Genomic DNA, 19,118 nt, shown 5'->3' with positions numbered 1-19,118 from the left:
AAACAAATGGGGGAGAAGGAGCCGTCCTCTTACTCTTGTGCACTCTTCCAGTAGAGGGGAACTTCTCCTCACAGTGCAGGATTGGGCCTCATGTACCAAAATTCTAGGCATGTACACAAACTCATGAGCAGACAATGAATTGCCTGGAGATCAGTTTTAATACCAGGAGATCTCCAGCCACCACCTGGAGGTTGGCTACCATACTAAAAATCATGAGAAATGAAGGAGCTGAACCTTTTAAAAAAAATGAGGACAGGGTAACTGCATGCCTGTCAAGTCTAGGAGTTCAGGGAATTTTGATGAACCGGACAATATGCCACCAGAAATATATACTGTCTCACAATTAACAGGATTTTTCAAAATGCTTTGTGATTTGTGTTTTTCTGTTTGAGAGAGAAAATCAGAGATTGTATTACTTGTTCCCCCAATTTTTAGCAATTCCAAATTTTGTGTTTTTCATTCTTCCTAAAATGCATTTATGTTTGAAAATTGGTGGACACACTGGGGGGGGGGGCGCCAGAAGGTAGCCTCACTTACTGTGCAAAAACCCCTGGGACAAGCCCTGGCTGCATGTGTGGTGCACCTCATTGTGGTGCACCTCACTGTGCACCTCCAAGTGGTGCACCTCATTGGCGGGCCACAAGACCATGAAGTGGCCCAGCTGGCCTGGGATGGCGACTTGCAGCAATGCCTCACACACACACACACATGAGACCTGCTCTGGGAAAAACGGGGCGGCAGACCTGGGGAAGAGGGAGAAGGTGCCGCTGCACCCGCCTCGCTTCCCTGTCTTTCCCCCCCAGCAAACCTAGTCTAGCTTTAATCTCATTACACTAGACTTATGCCTCTTGTAAAAAAAAAATTAAATGTCAAACAACAAGGTGCCATTTTAATCTTAGGCTTGCTTCCAGAGACTGCTAAAATGGTCCCCCCCAAAAAAAACATTTGTTCACTGATGCATTAAAGGGGAAAATGTTTCATTCTGCACTGATGACCCCCCCCCCCCAAATTTGGTCTGCATGCAGCACTTGAATCCTTTTTTTTTTTTTGCATAGTGGATTCTCTGTTTTGTTTTGTGAAGAGGCTTCTCGGACAGCTGCCAGAGCATCTTTGGGAAGTGAGGCAGGCATGGCACCAGCACATTCTCCCTCTTCCCCTGGGCTGCCCCACTTCTCCCAGAGCAGGAGAGCATCAGTGCAGAATGAAAGTGAATGGAATTGACAAGTAAAGAGAGACATACATTGAATGGGAAGCCCAAGGGTTTTAAAACTGTTTCCCCTTAGAGCCTTAGGGCAGTCATGTGTTTTTTTCAGCCTCCTGGAAACCCAAAGGAAATATGCTGGTCTTGACCCAATCCCTCCCTCCCTCCCTCCCTCCGCCCTTTCAGAGTTTGCGAAGAGGCTTCTGTCACTAATTTTCCCCCCCAGATATCCAAGACTAGTGAAAAACTCATTTTGTTAGACTCATCCCACTTGTATAATTTTTTTTAAAATGGGTAAGCAATGGTGGAGCTTGTACACCAATGGGGGGGAGAGAACCACTAATGTTCTGCTACAATAGCTACTCAAGAGTAAATACAGATTGAAGACTCTCATATTTCAAATAACATGGCCAGTGCGAAACTGACCAATAAGGAGTGGGAGGAACGACTTCAGCGTGGGTGAAGGAGTGGCCTCCGAGGGGCCGGAAAAGGGTGGGATGGAAAAATCTGAGGGAATCTGTATGTTTTTGAATTACCTTCGACTTGGAAACAAAGCAGGGGGAAAGACCGCCACAAAACCACTCTCAGATAACCTGAGTAAACAGCGAACTGAGCGCTGAAGGGAGGAAAAACAACGCAAAACGGGGGGAAAACCTCAACAGACATACACAGTGAAAGCTACCAGAATGAAGAACAACAAAGAAAACCCAACAGACATGCACGGTGAAAGCAAGGCAAAACACCAGTGCATAATAGGCCACAGTCCAGCTTAGGTATTCCAAATGTTCCCGGGAAGACTGGGCTCTGCATACTTTAGCTGTCACGGTATACAGGACACTCCCTGAGAACATTCATTACCTTCTCTCCAGCTTTGTTCAACATTTCTTAGCTGAGAAGTAGGATCTGCAGGGCCCGAGAACAACAAGGTCAATCCTAAGGATAACCCCCAATAGACCTTCCTAGCTCTGGACATAGACTGCCCAGGTACCATGCTGCAGAGCAGTTGCAAGCTCCCCACCCTTGGAGACATGCTACCCTCTTGCCCCAGCCATCCCTCTCACTCACGCACTTTCTGGATTTTCCTGATCTGGTCAGAGAGTGTGTCTAACAGGCGCGTTTTCAGGAAGTCCGTCACCTTGGCCACTCGGCCATCAAGGTAGTAACTGGAATGAAAACGAGAAGGCAACAGTCAGAGGGGCTGCAGCTGTGTGCTCTCCCTCACCCTAGCTATAGACCGCGCCTCTGATGCCCATATTGGGGCTCCCCAAAAACTGCACTATGCAAGGTCCACTGCGATTGGTGACCTCTGGGTCTTTGTAATGCTCTCTTTGCTTTGCCTTCTGCAATAGGCTGTCTACTATGCACAGAACTCCTTCCCCATCCTTTTCCTCTCCTAAAAGTCAATCCCTGGCCCATATTTTCAGCAAAGTATTTCCTAGTCTCACCTTGTCTTAAACCTCCACATGCACCTGCACTATGCATCTTTCAGTACCAGATCTCTTCTGCCTCCCATCTTGTCCGTCTAACAAGCTGTACAGGAACCACAATATTTATGTGTTATGCAGAAAGCCTAACACCACAGTTGGTGAAAAATTATTAAATAAGGGTGACAGGGGTAGTACAGAAAATGCTGTACAAGATAACATAGCGTAGGAGCCACTCCAGTCTCCAGGCATGCCCACCCCGTCAGACCATTCTGTGCACAGTTACAGATATCAGTGAAACCCTAAACAGAATTACACCTTTCTAAGCCCACTGACTTCAATGGACCTGGAAGGGTATAACTCTGCTTAGGATTCCCTCTTCAAACCAGACAGATGAAAGAAGGAGCAATGAACTATACCACCCAGACCCAAAAGAGACAACTGGACCAGTGACATACACTGGGTAAATCAAATCCCCATCACCACTAATCCCCATTAGCCACTTGGAACTTCCAGAAGAGAGTAGAACTGAAGTATCATAAAGCAATATATAAATTGCAGAGAAGGGAAAGGAGACTGGATTCCTTTCAGAGAAAACACTGTCAACTGACCATGTGAACAGTAGATTTTTGCAAAAGCACTGGATGGACTCAGCCATCAAGTGAGGAAATTATTAGATAAGAAAATACCAGACAAGGAAGTATGGGCTCTCCAATGCATATGAGAGTTTTCTTCCCCACCAGTAACAAGTTCTTTACATCCTTTTTATTTGCGTCCATTTGAGTCTACCCCATTACCGCTAACAGATAAATCATTTTGGGCTCTACTGTAGATCTGAAGAGTCAAAACAGACCTTCCCTACTGAAAAGTGAGGTCTCAGTAATCCTTAAAGGCTACAAGCTGCTTGTTATTAAGATGGAAATGTCTGTGGCTCCTTCGTGTATGTGTGAGGGGGGCAGGGTGGTCAATAGCAATAATACAGAATAACATAGAAGGTAAAAATTGTATAGCATAAAATGTTTCTATCACATCTGGCAGTAAAGTGAAAAGTACTGTTTGGACAAATATCATGTGACTTCAGCCCTATAACTGGCTGGTATAGCTGGTATGAGATTTGGAATTAAAGAATGGATACAAAATCATGTAAACTTTAGCACAGCCCCTGCTGGGCTCCGTGCCCAGAGCAGCATGGTCTATGAGCAAAAAAAAAGGAGCAATCCATGAGGAATCAGAAGTGTGGCGGGATTTGTTTGTTTCAGAAGTATCAGGAAAATTTTAAATTACCCTTTGGTTAGTGTCAGGCATAAATGTGTGAAAGCGGGATAGTGGATTACTTGGCTATTCTTACACCCCTGTGCAGACAAGTAGGTTTCTCCTTCATGCTTTCTACTTAAAGTTCATTAGGTGGATTCTCATGCTTCGTCAAACAATTATACTGATCCTACTCAGACATTGCCTGTTCCTATGTATTCAAAGTTCTTCACATATATTATGGCAACTGGTCATTATGGCCACCAGGAAACTTCCTGGTGGGCTGATGGCCTGTTCCCCCCCCCATGGGCCAAATGAACCCAGGGTAAAAGGTAAGGTTGCCAGTGAGATGGGAAATTCCTGGAGATTTGGGGGTGGAGCCTGGGGAGGGAATGCTTTATGGAGGGGTGGAACCTCAGTGGGGTATAATGCCATAGAGTCCATCCCTCCAAAGCAGCCGTTTTCTCTAGGAGAACTGTAGTCTGGAGATCAGCTGTAATTCCAGGAGACCTCCAGGCCCCATCTGGAGATCTCCCACTTGCAGAGCTGCACAAACAATTACATAATAAATATAGCCAGGTAGATACTGTGATAGAGCAGGAAATGAAGAGATTCTTGAATACACCTTCATAGTTGCTATGTAATGCTAGCTGTCCTTGGTTCTTACAAGGCCTTTTAGCCTGTGACCTGAGTTGTTAAGAAGAAATGGTTGCATTTTGCAAATTGTAACAGCTTCTTTTCCATATGAACAGACTGAGCTGAATCCTTGGCTGCCGAGCCTCATGAATTGTTCTGGCATGGGACCCTCCTGGCCAGAACCTTACTGAAGAGAGTGGACTCTACTATGGCATTACACCCTACTGAGGCCCCTCCCCTCCCCAGACCCCGCCCTCCCCAGCTGTCACTCTCCAAAACTTCAGGCATTTCCCCAACCCAGAGCAGACAACCCTACACCCCAGGAGGGTTATGCATGGCCCAGCAAAGGCAGCTCCCAGCTTGAGTAAGCCGTATGAAGATGCACATGGCCCAGCAGAGCCAGGCACAGCATGTAGATGGCAGTGCCCTGACCGGGCAGAGATGGGAGGTGCCCAGTTGAACTGTGGGAGGTCTAGGACTGGCTGGTTGGCTGGCTTTTTCTCTCCCTCCTTTGTGGTTGTGAGGCCTGGGAAGGAAGGGGGTGGGACTCTAGTCCACCAGGGCTGGGGGGTTTTTCCTCCCAGGCCACCCCTGCTAGCAAAGTGTATTCAGTACCTTTGTTCTGCGGATACCACTTTTGCAGTAGGCCACTGAAGAATGCTGGAAGGATTCTGCCCCCAGCACTTTTATCAGCAAGAAACACTGAAGTCCAAACCTGGGCCAATTGTATCACACCATGCACCCACAGACATTATGTTTGGCAGCTTACTTGCATGCACCACATTGCAAGGGAAAAAATGCAAGCCATTGGCAGGGCTTGGGGTACTCTTTGCACAAAGCATAGCTTCATAGGCTTCAATATCTTTCCAGGCAGCATCCACAATTAATTCCCCAAAACCCATTAGCTTTAGATGGGATTTAATGAGCAGAGTTTGATGGCTTCAGAGCAGCTGTTTTTGTTTTACTCCTCTTTATTGCAGAGAAACCTTTGCTCTATTATCTGACCCCTCCTTTTATTTCAGTTAATTGCATTAAAACTGCTTCCCAACATGCAGGGATTTCCATATCCACTCCTGTTCCAGGAAGGTCTGCTTGGAATTAGAACTCTACCATCTCCTCTCCTTTCCCCGCCCCACCTTTTATGGGACTTCCATGAAAAGGAGAGACTGGCAACTACTGGACTAGGTATGGTAGAGGTTATCAAACAGGCATAGTTCCCCCTCCCCAGTTATGCTATTCACTCAGTCCTTTATTCCTGATGATCCTGATGATTCTCCTGAGCCCTTTTTTTCAGGAATCATCCCAGGTTTGCTGGGGTTTTTTATTCTACAACCAATTGACTAATGAACTATATAATCTGCCTCCTCCATTGCTGCCCACTTTATCACTTCTGTTCTTTTAATTTAAAAAACCCTAGAATACGTAACATGTATTGCTTTGTTCCACAGCTAGTGCATACACGGTACTTTTGGATGGGGGAAAAGCAAACTTTCTCTTCTACCACAAAAAAGCAGCAACAATGGCAGTGATAGGGGTAGATAAGTGTTTTATTTTTCCTCAGCAGGACTAACAGGGACAAGAGTGGTTCAGTGAAGATTTCCCAGTAACCAATATATGTTTCCCCTAAATAGCTATCCCACCCAGTGAACACTACCCATTATGTCGAGGAAGCTAGATACTGCATGCACAAAACTGAATTAAGGCTAGTACTTTGTAGAGCATCTCTCCATATATACTTCTGTTTTGGTCATGGACTCTCCTGAACATTCCACACGCTCCCAAATCAGTTTGCTGAGGACTGGAAGGTAGCTAATGTCACTCCCATCTTTAAAAAGGGTTCCAGAGGAGATCCGGGAAATTACAGGCCAGTCAGTCTGACGTCGATACCGGGCAAATTGGTGGAAACCATTATTAAGGAAAGGATTAGTAGGCACATAGATGAACAAAACCTATTGAGGCAGACTCAACATGGGTTCTGTAAGGGAAGATCTTGTCTCACTAACCTGTTAATGTTCTTTGAGGGGGTGAACAAACATGTGGACAAGGGGGATCCAATAGATATTGTTTACCTTGACTTCCAGAAAGCTTTTGATAAAGTTCCTCATCAAAGGCTCCTAAGTAAGCTAAAAAATCATGGGATAAAAGGACAAGTCCTTTTATGGATCAAAAACTGGCTAATTAATAGAAAACAGAGAGTATAAATGGGCAGTTCTCTCAGTGGAGGGGGGGTAAGCAGTGGGGTACCGCAGGGATCAGTACGTGGTCCACTGCTTTTTAACTTGTTCATTAATGATTTGGAGCTGGGAGTAAGGAGTGAAGTGGCTAAATTTGCAGATGATACAAAGTTGTTCCGGGTGGTGAAAACCAGTGAGGATTGTGAGGCACTCCAAAGGGATCTGTAAAAGATGGGCGAGTGGGCGTCAACATGGCAAATGGGGTTCAATGTGGCCAAGTGCAAGGTGATGCACATTGGAGCCAAAAATCCTAAATATAAATACACATTGATGGGGTCTGAACTGGCAGAGACTGATCAAGAGAGAGATCTTGGAGTTGTAGTAGATAACTCACTGAAAATGTCGAGACAGTGTGTGACTGCAATAAAGAAGGCCAATGCTATGCTGGGGATTATTAGGAAGGGTATTGTAAACAGATCAGCCAATATCATAATGCCGCTATATAAATCAATGGTGCGACCTCATCTGGAATACTGTGTGCAATTCTGGTCACCACACCTTAAAAAGGATATTATAGCTTTGGAAAAAGTGCAGAAAAGGGCAACTCGAATGATAAAAGGGTTGGAACACTTTCCCTATGAGGAAAGGTTAAAGCGCTTAGGGCTCTTTAGCTTGGAGAAAAGACGACTGAGGGGTGACATGATCGAGGTTTATAAGATTATGCATGGGAAAGAGCAGGTAGAGAAAGAGGTACTTTTCTCCCTTTCTCACAATACAAGAACCCGTGGGCACTCCATGAAATTGCTGAGCGGTCGGGTTAGAACAGATAAAAGGAAGTACTTCTTCACCCAAAGAGTGATTAACACTTGGAATTCACTGCCACAGGAAGTGGTGGCAGCTACAAGCATGGACGGCTTCAAAAGGGAATTAGATAAGCATATGGAGCAGAGGTCCATCAGTGGCTATTAGCCACAAGGTATAGATAGGGACTCTGGGGCAAGTGATGCTCTGTCATCTTGGTGCTTGGGGGGGGGTCAACAGTGGGAGGGCTTCTAATGTCCTGGCCCCACTGGTGGACCTCCTGATGGCACTGGTATTTCTGGCCACTGTGGGATACAGAGTGTTGGACTGGATGGGCCTTTGGCCTGATCCAACATTGGCATCTCTTATGTTCTTATGTTCTTAAGGCTCTGAGTGCCACCTCTGGCACCCGTGCCATAGGTTCGCCACCACTGGTCTATGCTGATGGCCATCACTACATCCTCTGACACCCAATTCCATATTTTAATTGCTCTTGGTGTAAAGAAGTATTTCCTTTCCTCAGTTTCTCCTGCCCATCAGCTGTACCGGATGCTTTCGAGTTCTAGTACTTGGGGGGAGTTACCTCCTTGGTAACTCTCTCCATGTTATGCCGAATGTTATAAACCTCTACCATCCACCATCCCCCCGTCTCTTTTTGAAACTGAAAACTCCCAGACTCATCAGCCTTTCCTCATAGGGAAGGTGGCTCCAGCTTTCTCATCATGGCTGCTTTGGGCAATGGACTCTATGGAACTGTACCCTGATGAGGTCCCTCTGCACCCCAAACCCTGGCCCCCCAGGCTCTACCCCTCAAATCTACAGGTCTGGCCCTCCCCTTAGTATTGTCAGTCTCCAGTAGGGTTGCCAAGTCTGATTTTCACCGCAGTGGCGGATTCCCAGCTGGTGGCTGGAGTGCGCTCGCACGTGCGCTGCATCCACATCACTTGGAAGTGATGCAACCACACCGGGCACACTGGGGGCGGGGCCACGACCATCCAAGGGAAAACTATAGAGTTTTCCCTCGGATGACCGTGGCCCCATCCCCAGCGTGCCCGGCATGGTCGTGTCACTTCCGGGTGACGTGCACGTCGGGGTGGGGTTCCCCCCGGGGTCCGATCCGCCGGTGGCAGGGAATGGGCCTCTGGGGTGGGGTTTTTCCCAACCCCTCGGGGGGACTTGGCAAGCCTACTCTCCAGGCAGCACCTGGAGAGTTCCAAGATGAGTTCTCCTGAAGAAAATGGCTGCTTTGGGCAATGGACTTTATGGAATTATACCCTGCTGAGGTCCCTCCACACCCCAAACCCTGCCCTCCCCAGGCTCTATCCCTCAAATCTACAGGTATTTCCCAACCCAGAGTTGGCAACCCTGTAACTGGCTATGGAACCGCTTTCCAGACTCTTGGAACCCAGAAAACATGGCATAGGAAGATGTGCTTTTCTACCTTAGCTGCCAGTGCATAGCCCCAAATCAACATAAGTCAGGGTGGAGGGAACCATACCTGTTACCATGAGGCTGTCCTCCCATACTACCCACTTGGGGCAGCAAAATGACTTGAGACAGCCCTCCTTTATAGCTAAGCAGCAGGAAATAAACATGGCTTCCCTGCCTCTATCTTCCCCTTCCCTCTGCCGCCTCACCAGCCACAGTCGGGACACTCACCTGGAGCTTCCTTCTAGAGCTCGTTGTATTTCTTCCCACAACGAGCCTTACTCCTAGTTGACAAATAAACTCATTTTTGTTGCAGTGTGGAAGTACAGAGTGCCCCAACCAGATGGGCTTTGTCCTTAGTGACAGAGAGATGGATACCAACCATCCAGGTGAGTAGACCCTCCATCAAAGGACCCTGCAGGTCAGCCTGTGTCCTTCTACTTTGCTTAGCAAAGCTTGAGGCCCTCCTCCAGCTCAAGCAGCCTTATTCCATCAGAAGAACCACTTAAGTTGGAGGGAAGGTTCAAATTTTGCTGAGCAAAGTGGTAGGACACAGACAATGGATCATTTCCAATACTTTCCCTCCTTTTCAGACATCTGCTCTAGAGTGAATCTTTTTCTACTAAGTGCTCAATGTGAATTATTTCAGCAGATGTTTCCCTTTCTCTAGTACAATAATCTACGTGCTTTCTAACATATACTTCCCAAGTCTCCTTATGTACATTACACCAATACATACAACACGTATTATCTCATAGACATAGATAACAAACAAAAACCTGGTCTAGATGGGCTTTGAGATCCATTCCATTTATGTCTGCTTTACAATGCTTTATTTTTTGTGTCAGTTAACAGAAACAGATCAGGACAGCCCCAAGCCTTTGTTCAAACAGAATCATACTATTTGAGAAAGGGGGATTCTTTTCTCACATGGGATGTATTGATTACTAACAATTACTACCAACTGTACACTGACATCTCTGAGATGGTTCCAGAACCACCAGTTAAGCAACCTGATGTACCCCTCTGAGCCCTGGGGGACAGGATCTTTATGGCAGGAATACCCATACAAGCCGTGGCCATCTTTGCACAGCACCATCCTGAAGAAGTCAATAAGTAATGACACAGAAGCAACAAGATCCTCAAGATAGGAGCTATCATGGCTGACTGCCTGATTCCTGCCTGCTCCTGTACAAACATTTCTTCAAAGGAAGTTTATGAACCTCATTTCCAACAACAGCAACTACTACAACAACAATATTCCTGTACTCAGGAATTCTATGAGTGGCACCGGCCAGTGCTCTGATTAGACCGCTTTCAATGATGTAGCCAAATCAGGGCAACCCCATTCTGTTCAGGTCACTTAGATGCTGCATATCCCTCTTTCCACAGCCATCACACAGTATCACTACAGAGTAGAGGTACATGGTTGCTGTGGTAACTGGTGCAAAGAGCAAGTTGTGTCTTATAATTCTGATACTGCTCTGATGGCTTCATCAGGTTCTGTTCCTTTTTTCGAACATTTTTCTTCCCACTGATTCAGCCCTGCCTCTGCATCAACTCAGGGCCAGCATTAATCCTATGATTAAGAACATAAGAACATAAGAGACGCCAATGTTGGATCAGGCCAAAGGCCCATCCAGTCCAACACTCTGTGTCACACAGTGGCCAGAAATACCAGTGCCATCAGGAGGTCCACCAGTGGGGCCATAGTGGTAGGCAAAAGGTAAGCATCACATGATCCCTCCTCCATGGCAGAGCATGGGCTGTCTGCCAGTGGTGTGCTATTTCCTTTTCCCAGAAGCCCCACATTGACAGCAAAGCATGCAAGAGTTGGGCTTATCTTTTGGAACTGTTCTTAGTCTATCCTGAACGTCACATAAACTGATATTATGGGCATTAAGACTCCTGGCTGCTTAACACACACACGCATGCATGCATGCAGATGCTTCTCAAACACATGTTCTGCTGCCTCACAAGAGTTTGCCATGAACAAGTATCTAGAAGAAACCCTCGTTCAAGGCCAGCAGCCTTGTTTTCTTTGAATGGGAAGGGAGAGAGTAGTCTATAGAGCTTGCGTTTGTACATAAGGCAGTGCTCTACCCAGATCAGGTTCAATGTTTGCTTCCAGCCCAAATTACTCCTCATTGTCACATGGTTAGTAATGCTAGACAGGAAGAAGAAAAAGGGATACCTACTGTTGCCAGGTAACTGCATCCACCGTACTGCCTGCCACCTTCATGAACCTATGAGATGCAGAAAACATGTAAGCCATTGGCCATGAAAGAAGTCCAAGCATATACACACACATTGCACCACTCTTAATAAGTACAAGTTTGACAGATAGCTATCCAATACCTCGCCAACACTGAGACATCTTGGCAGAGCCTGACTTTAAAGTGAAAGAGCTGAGTCCACCACAGCCAACATTCATATTTACTGCAATTCTGTCCCCAAAAACCTCCTCGCTGGGAAAAGAAGAGTTAAGCTCCCTGAATGGGGAAGCTAGAAGATTCTCAGGGTACTATGTTAACACTGCTGGGGGTCTGTTGGCCTGTATATTTTTATTAAATTTCTACTATCTATGCACATTTTATTTTGTAATTCGCTTTGAGTCCTCAATGTGGGAGAAAAGTAGGGCAAAAATATTCAATTAAACAAACACTTGAGTTTGTTTCATTCAGTTTGAAATCTGCCATATCTCCAATAACATAGTAACCCCAAGAGCTGAGTGTCTAGAGCAGACATGTCAGACATATGGCCCAGGGGCGGAACCAGCCTGTTCAGGGCTCTTACCTGGCCTGCAAGCAACTGGGGGAAAAACCAGTCTGAATGTGGACCGGAAGGGCCTATATTAGGGTATTATTTCCCCTGCTGAGGTCCCTCCATTCCCCAAACACAGGCCCCGGATTTCCAGGGATTGCCCAACCCGGAGTCGGCAACCATAAGGGGTGAGGAGGAGGGCTGGTTTGGTCCCTGAGCTCTGTGCAGCCAGTCCCCCTGGGGCCTGCCTGCTGCCCTTGGCTGAGGTGCCCGGCCAGGACACACTGCCTGCTGCTGACTCTGACTCCTCCTGCTCTGACTAGAGTGTGTTGGGCTCCTGCCTCTGCCACCTGGGCTGCTGGAAAGATGGCTGGTTGTTTGTGTGCAGCAGGAAGAATCTCTTTGATCCCACCTCCCTGAGCCCAGGCCGCTTCTCACTTGCAGGAAGCCTGGGGAAAGCAGGCACCTGGGGAAAGCCGCTGGACAGCTTGTCAAATGTGCCCACTTATGTAAGCATGTGAATGGAGTGACTGGCCTGGCTGGACACGATGTATGCAGCAGCCCAGGTGAGAGAGAAAGGTTTGGTGCTTATGTAAAGGGTGCAACGTGTGCAGAATGCCAAGGTTTGGGGGTGGAGGGGACCTGCCGAATTGACTGAGCCTGCTGACCCAAATGTGTGTGGCTCCTCTTCTGCCTCCCTTGCTCTGAAGCGCGGAGGTGATTAAGTAAGAGGCTAAGCCAAAATGCATGCATGCTCCCAGGCTCCCTGCATGCAAGCTAGGGTTGCCAGCTCTGGGTTGGAAAATACTTGGAGATTTTCGAGGTGGAGCCTGAGGAGGGTGGAGTTTGTGGCATAATGCCATAGAGTCCACCTTCCAAAGTGGCCATTTTCTGCAGGTGAGCTTATCTTTGTCACCTAGAGATCAGTTGTAATAGCAGGAGATCTCCAGCCACCACCTGGAGTTTGGCAACACTAACACAAGCACTGCCCTATGTAACAGTCTAAATGGAAGCAGAAGTGGGGGGTGAGGCAAACATCAGGGACCAGAGCAGGCATTCAGAAAGGCACCCTGGGTTTGCACATGGCAGAGGTAGGGACTGGATGTGCCTCTGTGCACTGCACTTGCACATGGGGAGTAATATTTTGGGTGGTTAGATTATGCCATGGAGCTGGCAGGAAATAAAAGTCTGCAAAAGGCAATTAAATTGGAACTGGCATCTTTGGAAGAGTGGCAGCACTTGAAGACTGCTTGTGTTGCTGGGGAGCACTGCAGTTCCCCTGTGGTTCAAGCTCGTTGATGAGTTTGGGACTTTGATAGAGGGAGATGAGGGATTGTGTGGCTGCCTCACCCCCTCCCCTCCATCTCCCAAAGCCTGTTGACCATAGCAGTTGCTTTAAGACTGGGCTTGTTAAGTTCCCCTAGTTGAGCCATCTGTCTTTGGCTGCCACAACTGCAGCAACAGAATGCAGCACTTCATGGTCCAGCTCATCAAACGCCTCTGAAGACAAGAGTCTCTGGTTGTTGCATCTTGATTGTCACGCAATAACTCTCTGTGCTGTGCAAAACTCCTTGTGCATATCAAGCAAAGGGTGGTTAGTTAGGTATTGAGGAGAGGCGTGGGTAAAATATGTCTGGTACCTGGCATTACATTTTATGGCACATGTCAGATCCAGTCCTAGTAACAAATTAGAGAATGTCTAATCAGAAGGGCTCAGCTAGGATATATTCTCTCTCCCAGTACTTTCCTTTCTGCACAACAATCATGTGAGGTAGGTTAGGCTAAAAGTCTGTGACTGGTCCGAAATCACCCCCTCAGCTTCCATAGCAAGAACCTAGGTCTCCCCAGGGAGAAAATAACTTCTTTGAAGGGTGGACTCTATGGCACTCTATTCAGCTGAGGCCTCTCCCCTCCCCAAACTCTGGCTTCTGTAGACTACACCACAAAATCTCCAGGAATTTCCCAATTTGGAGCTGGAATCCCTAGTCAGGACTGGCCCCAATGAGTTCTCCACAAAGGCAAACGCAGGCCTGGAAAGGGCCTCCTGCCCCTGCCTTTTTACTAACAGAACCAAGCTTGGTTGCCTAGCAACAGCCACTGAGGGGAAAGTGAGTCACACATCAGTTTTGGCAGTTTATTCAGGCAGAGAATGACTAAGCTGGTGGTGGGTGGGAGAGAGGAGCAGACCCAGCCCCCAGCCAATGGCATGTGAGTACTCTTGAGTGGCAGCTGACGGGCCAATGGCTGAGGGAGAGCATGGAATCTTGCCACCCCAAAACAGGATTATTATATAGGAGAGATAGGATGCATGGGGTGGAGAGATTTGACAAAGAGAATTTTTTCCCCCTCTCCAAAGTACTAGAATTCAAGGACATCCAATGAAGCTGATGGGCAGTAGGTTCAGGATGGACAAAAGGAAATACTACTTTACACAGAGAGTGATTAAAATGTGGAATTTGCTGCCAGAGGATGTAGTGATGGCCACAGAAATAAACAGCTTTAAAAGGGGATTAGATAGGTTCATAGAGGATATCTATCAATGGCTACTAGCCATGGTGATTGAAGGGAACCTCCACATTCAGAGGCACTAAATCTCTGAATCCCAGAGCCAGGAGGCAACATCAGGAGAAGGCCGTGGTCTCAATGCCCTGTTGCTGGCCATTCAGAGGAACTGGTTGGCCACTGTGTGGGACAGGATGCTGGACCAGATGGACTATTGGTCTGATCCAGCAGGGCTCTTATGTTCTTACACTGGCACCCCTTGGTAAATGGATTTCTGATGACAGCAGTGCTGAAAATAATTAGTGGCTGAGACCCTGAAATCCACTGCCAGCCAGAATACACAGTGCTAATGGGCTAGAGACAAACCAATGGTCTAATTCAATATAAGGCAGCTTCATATATTTGAGGATACAGTCCTGTCAGCACAGTTATATGGGAGTAAACCCTGTTAAACCCAGTGGGATTTCCCTTTACCTTAAAAAGCATATAAGCAGACAGATTTTCACTGATGCTCCCTGATCACTGTGTTTGGAATATGGGTTTTTTGGGGGGAGGGGAGGGGTAGAAACCAGTACCAAATCTTCCATTTCTAAAAGGAACAGCTGTCTGGCTTGGATCAAACCATGTGAAAAGTACGCAGACGGACGAGATTTCAGCATAGCGTACTTTATTAGTGAAGAACAAGACAACTTTAGCCGGCTCACAGGCCAGCTTATATCCCCCGTAAATCCACCACCGAAAACACACCCCCACGTACCAATAGGTCCAAAGTAGTGGCTGAGAGTCCCACAGGCTCTCAGCCCGGAGCCTAGCCCTCTGATTGGTGCGGGCTAGGATCCGTATTGTCCATTGTCTGTCGGAGCGAAGCTCGACACTTGTACTTGACCGCGTAGTACCCAAGCTGACCATGTGGTAGGGTCCTGTACATTACAACATGGATGCATAGAAAAGCATGCAGAGTTTTCCTGCATTTCTCTCTGTTTCAGCAGCCTCTTCCAACCCTCAGAACAACCATTTCTGTGGTCACAGGACTCAAGTGGAGGAACAGCTGTGAAAGCTGGGGCACTGCAGTTAGGAGGGGGAAAGTGTGAACTCACCTTGTCCTCTCTCTTCCATCAGCAGAGCTATGCTTGCAGAAGACACAGAAAGAGCTATTTTACCCCCTTTCTTTTCTTCCCTGCCATGCCCTGAGCCACCAGGGTCAGAAAGGGCTGCAGGAACACAGAGGAATGAAGGGGAAAATCAGCATTCTGTGTACGCCTGTGCTGATTCTACGCAAGGACTCCGCCCCACCCCCCGGTGGTCGTAATACCACTGCTATTAATGCTGAATTATCACTTGCAACAAAGATTCCATATGCCACAGGGTACTCTGGTCTTTCACTTATCATGGACCTCGGTCACACGAACGGGAAAATCCGCACTGGAAGGGAGGCATTTTAGAGGTGGAGGTAAAAGAAGCGCAGGAGCGTGATCTTATGGTCCCCCGCGGCTCTGTCCTCAGGCCGTCGGCAGCCGATCACACCAGGGAGGCAATAGCATAGTCCCAGCGAGGCAACACAGCAGTACTGCATTATTGCGCATGCGCGGGTCACAGATGGCTGCTGGATGCCACGGGCTACCGGTGCATCTCTGATCAGATGCCCGCCCGTGCTGCGCATTTACTGGAAGCTACTACCTTTTCCCCAGTGCCTTTTAAATCCACTTCTTCAGGCCGACAGTATGGGTTGGAGACGGGTGCGGTACACTTCCCAGATGTTGTGGTATGATTGCGCCCGTTTGATGCACCTTCAATCCATCCCTTTCTGTAATGTATGCAGCCTGACATGCCCGGACTTGCCCGGGCTGGCCAGGCACAACTCTTCAATAGCTTCATGTCCAAAGACAATGGGTCCATAGGATCCTAGCCGGCCCAATCAAAGGGCCAGCTTCTCAGCCGGGAGACCAATGGTCGCCCGGTTACTGTAAATAGCCTATCGGGAGTAGGGGGTGTGTTTAGGTGTACTTGGTGGCGGGTTTTCTGAACCTATATAACCAGCCTGCGAGCTGGTCCCTTCGTCTTTGTCCTGAACTAAATAAAGGTATGCTTAGCTGAAATCACTCTCCGTCTGCATACTTTTCACTGGCGACGAAGGTGGGATCCACGACCCCATGAACAAAGACCCGGACGCCAACGCGAGCACCGCACCGAGCCCCGACGCCGAGACCTCCGGGAACCGCGCCGCTTCGCTTCCCAGCCCTCCGGCAACCGCTCATCGCGCAGCTCCCGGCTCCGCTTCGCTCCCTGCTGACCCCGAGAGCAGCAGCGGCCCCCACAACGCTCCCGACGCCATCGCCGTTCCAGAGGCCACCCCACCACGTGGCGACAGTACAATGGCGACCGCGACCGCAACAGAAAGCCTGCCCGCTTTCGATCTCTCCCAGCCCTCGCTGTGGGACACCTGGCTGGACACGCTGGAGAGCCGCTTCACCATCCACAAGGTGGTGGATGACGCGATGAAGAAGGCTTACCTGCTGAGCCACTGCGGAATCCAGACCCATCGGCTCCTCAAGGACTTAATCTCGCCCAAACTAACTAAGGACGAGTCATACAGCTCCTTAGTCCAGGCCCTGACCGACCATCTGGCTCCCAAACCCACGAAGTACGTGGAGCGGTTGGACTTCTTCGCAAGAGTTCAGGCCTCCGGCGAAACCACCTCCGATTTTCTGGCGGCGCTGCGGAGCCTGGCGACCCGGTGCTCCTTCCCCAGCCTCGACGATACCCTCCTGAACCAGTTCCTCGTCGGACTCCGGGAGCCGAAGCTGCAGAGGAAACTGGTGAGCCAGAACGATCTGAGCCTGGACAAGGCCATCCGGGAGGCCTCAGCATACGAACAAGCGCGACAAGACCGCCGCGCCAAGGCGGTCCACCGTACCCAAGTGAGCAGCGGCTCCGACGTCTCGGACCAAGAGGAAGTCCTACAACTCCGACAGCGGACTCAGCAGCGATCAAAACACGTATCCTCCAGGACCTCCAAGGCCCCGTCTCCAAGTCAGTGCGCCAGCTGCGGGGAGGATCACGAACGCAGGTCGTGCCGTTTCCGGAATGCGGTCTGCCGTTCCTGCAACAAGGCAGGACACATCGCCAAGGTCTGCCGGTCCAAGGGACAACGACCGAGATCGGCCACCCACCAGACCACCGCGGAACTGCCCCTGGAGCTCCACACCGTGTCGTCCCACTTTCCACAGCACCAGGTCTGTAACCTGCCCCCCGACGGCCCAAATAAAATGCATGTGACGGTCCTCATAGAGGGAGCCCCCTGCACCATGGAGATCGACACCGGGTCGACCTACTCCATAATATCCGCGGACACGCTCCGTGCACTGTGTCCTCGGGGGGGGCCACCACTACAGAAGTCACGGGGTTTCCGGTTACGGGACTTTAACAAAAACCCCGTGGCGGTGGTGGGCTGGGGCAAGTTCCGGGTCCAGTTTCAGGGTTTCAAGGGCCAACTGGACCTACTGGTTGTGGACCGGCCCCTCTCCAGCTTGTTGGGACTGGCCTGGTTCAAGGCCCTGGGGCTCTCCGTTACGGGCATCAACCAGGTTGGAGCGCAGGATTTCGGGGCGGTGTGCGCAGAATTTCCCCGCATCTTCGATGGGACCCTGGGGCGGTACACGGGCCCTGCCATTTCCCTGGACCTAGACCCCGCGATACGCCCCATCCGCATCAGGGCCCGGCTGCCCCCGATCTCCATGAGGCCGAAGGTGGAGGCCGAGCTCGATCGCCTAGTTGAGCAAGGCGTGCTAGAACCGGTGGCGTCGGCCCGGTGGGAGACCCCCATTGTCACACCACTCAAGCCGAACGGGGACGTCCGCATCTGCGCGGACTATAAATGCACCATAAACAAAGCCCTGCAGCCCCACGCGTACCCGGTGCCGGTAGTAAGCCAAGTGCTGGCAGCCCTGGCAGGGGCTCGGGTGTTCGGCAAACTGGACTTGGCCCAGGCGTACCAGCAGCTACCGGTGGACGCCGCCACGGCCGAGGCACAGACCATTGCGACCCACAAAGGGGCCTTCAAGGTGCACCGCCTCCAGTTCGGGGTCTCAGTCGCGCCGGGGATCTTTCAATCTTTTATGGATTCCCTCCTTAAAGGCATCCCCGGAGTTCAGCCGTTTCTAGACGACGTGCTGATCGCCGCGCCAGACCCCTCGTCCTTCGCAGACCGTCTGAGGGCCGTTTTACAACGCTTCGACGCGGCGGGCCTCAAGGTGAAACGGGAGAAGTGCCTACTGGGGGTGCCGCGGGTGGAGTTTCTGGGCTTCGCGGTGGACGCCGCCGGCCTGCACCCCTCCCAGGACAAGGTAGAAGCCATCACACACGCCCCGGCCCCGAAGTCCAAAACGGAGCTACAGGCGTTCCTAGGCCTGGTGAACTTCTACCACTCCTTTTTGCCCCTGAAGGCGGCCGTCGCGGAGCCGCTCCACCGCCTCCTCGACAAGTCGGCGCAATGGGCCTGGGGGCCACCACACGACGCAGCTTTCCAAACAATAAAGGACCTCCTGGTCTCTAATGCGGTCCTCGCCCATTTTGACGAGGCCCTTCCCGTGGTACTGGCGTGCGACGCTTCCCCCTATGGGGTCGGGGCGGTCCTGGGGCACAGACTACCGGATGGTCGCGAGGTCCCGGTGGCCTACTACTCGCGGACACTGTCGTCGGCCGAGCGCAACTACGCGCAGATCGACAAGGAGGCGTTGGCAATCGTGGCAGGGGTGAAAAAATTTCACCACTACTTGTACGGCCCCTGCTGGGCCTCCTCGCACCCGACCGGCAGACACCGCAGATAACCTCGCCCAGGGTGCTACGCTGGTCCATCTTCCTGGCGGGGTATGCGTACGACCTCGTCCATCGGCCCGGAAAGGCGATGGGCCACGCCGACGCACTGAGCCGCCTGCCCCT

The 19,118-nt window shown here is 49.9% G+C and overlaps 1 protein-coding gene across 1 annotated transcript in view; it reads right to left on the bottom strand.

Annotated features, from left to right (window-relative positions):
- The window catches only part of HPSE2 (heparanase 2 (inactive)), a 67,696-nt gene that overhangs the window by 20,271 nt on the left and 28,307 nt on the right, over positions 1-19,118 (bottom strand). Inside the window, exons 4-5 of the mRNA XM_015415892.1 lie at positions 11,114-11,161; positions 2,271-2,364 (exon numbers count right to left, since the gene is read on the bottom strand). Coding sequence (XP_015271378.1) covers positions 2,271-2,364; positions 11,114-11,161 — 142 coding nt within the window. The remainder of the gene's footprint in view (positions 1-2,270; positions 2,365-11,113; positions 11,162-19,118) is intronic.

This window comes from Gekko japonicus, unplaced genomic scaffold (genome assembly GCF_001447785.1).
Source record: "Gekko japonicus isolate JY-2015 unplaced genomic scaffold, Gekko_japonicus_V1.1 scaffold59, whole genome shotgun sequence".
NCBI classification, from domain to species: domain Eukaryota; kingdom Metazoa; phylum Chordata; class Lepidosauria; order Squamata; family Gekkonidae; genus Gekko; species Gekko japonicus.
This window is presented reverse-complemented; position numbering and strand designations above follow the sequence as displayed.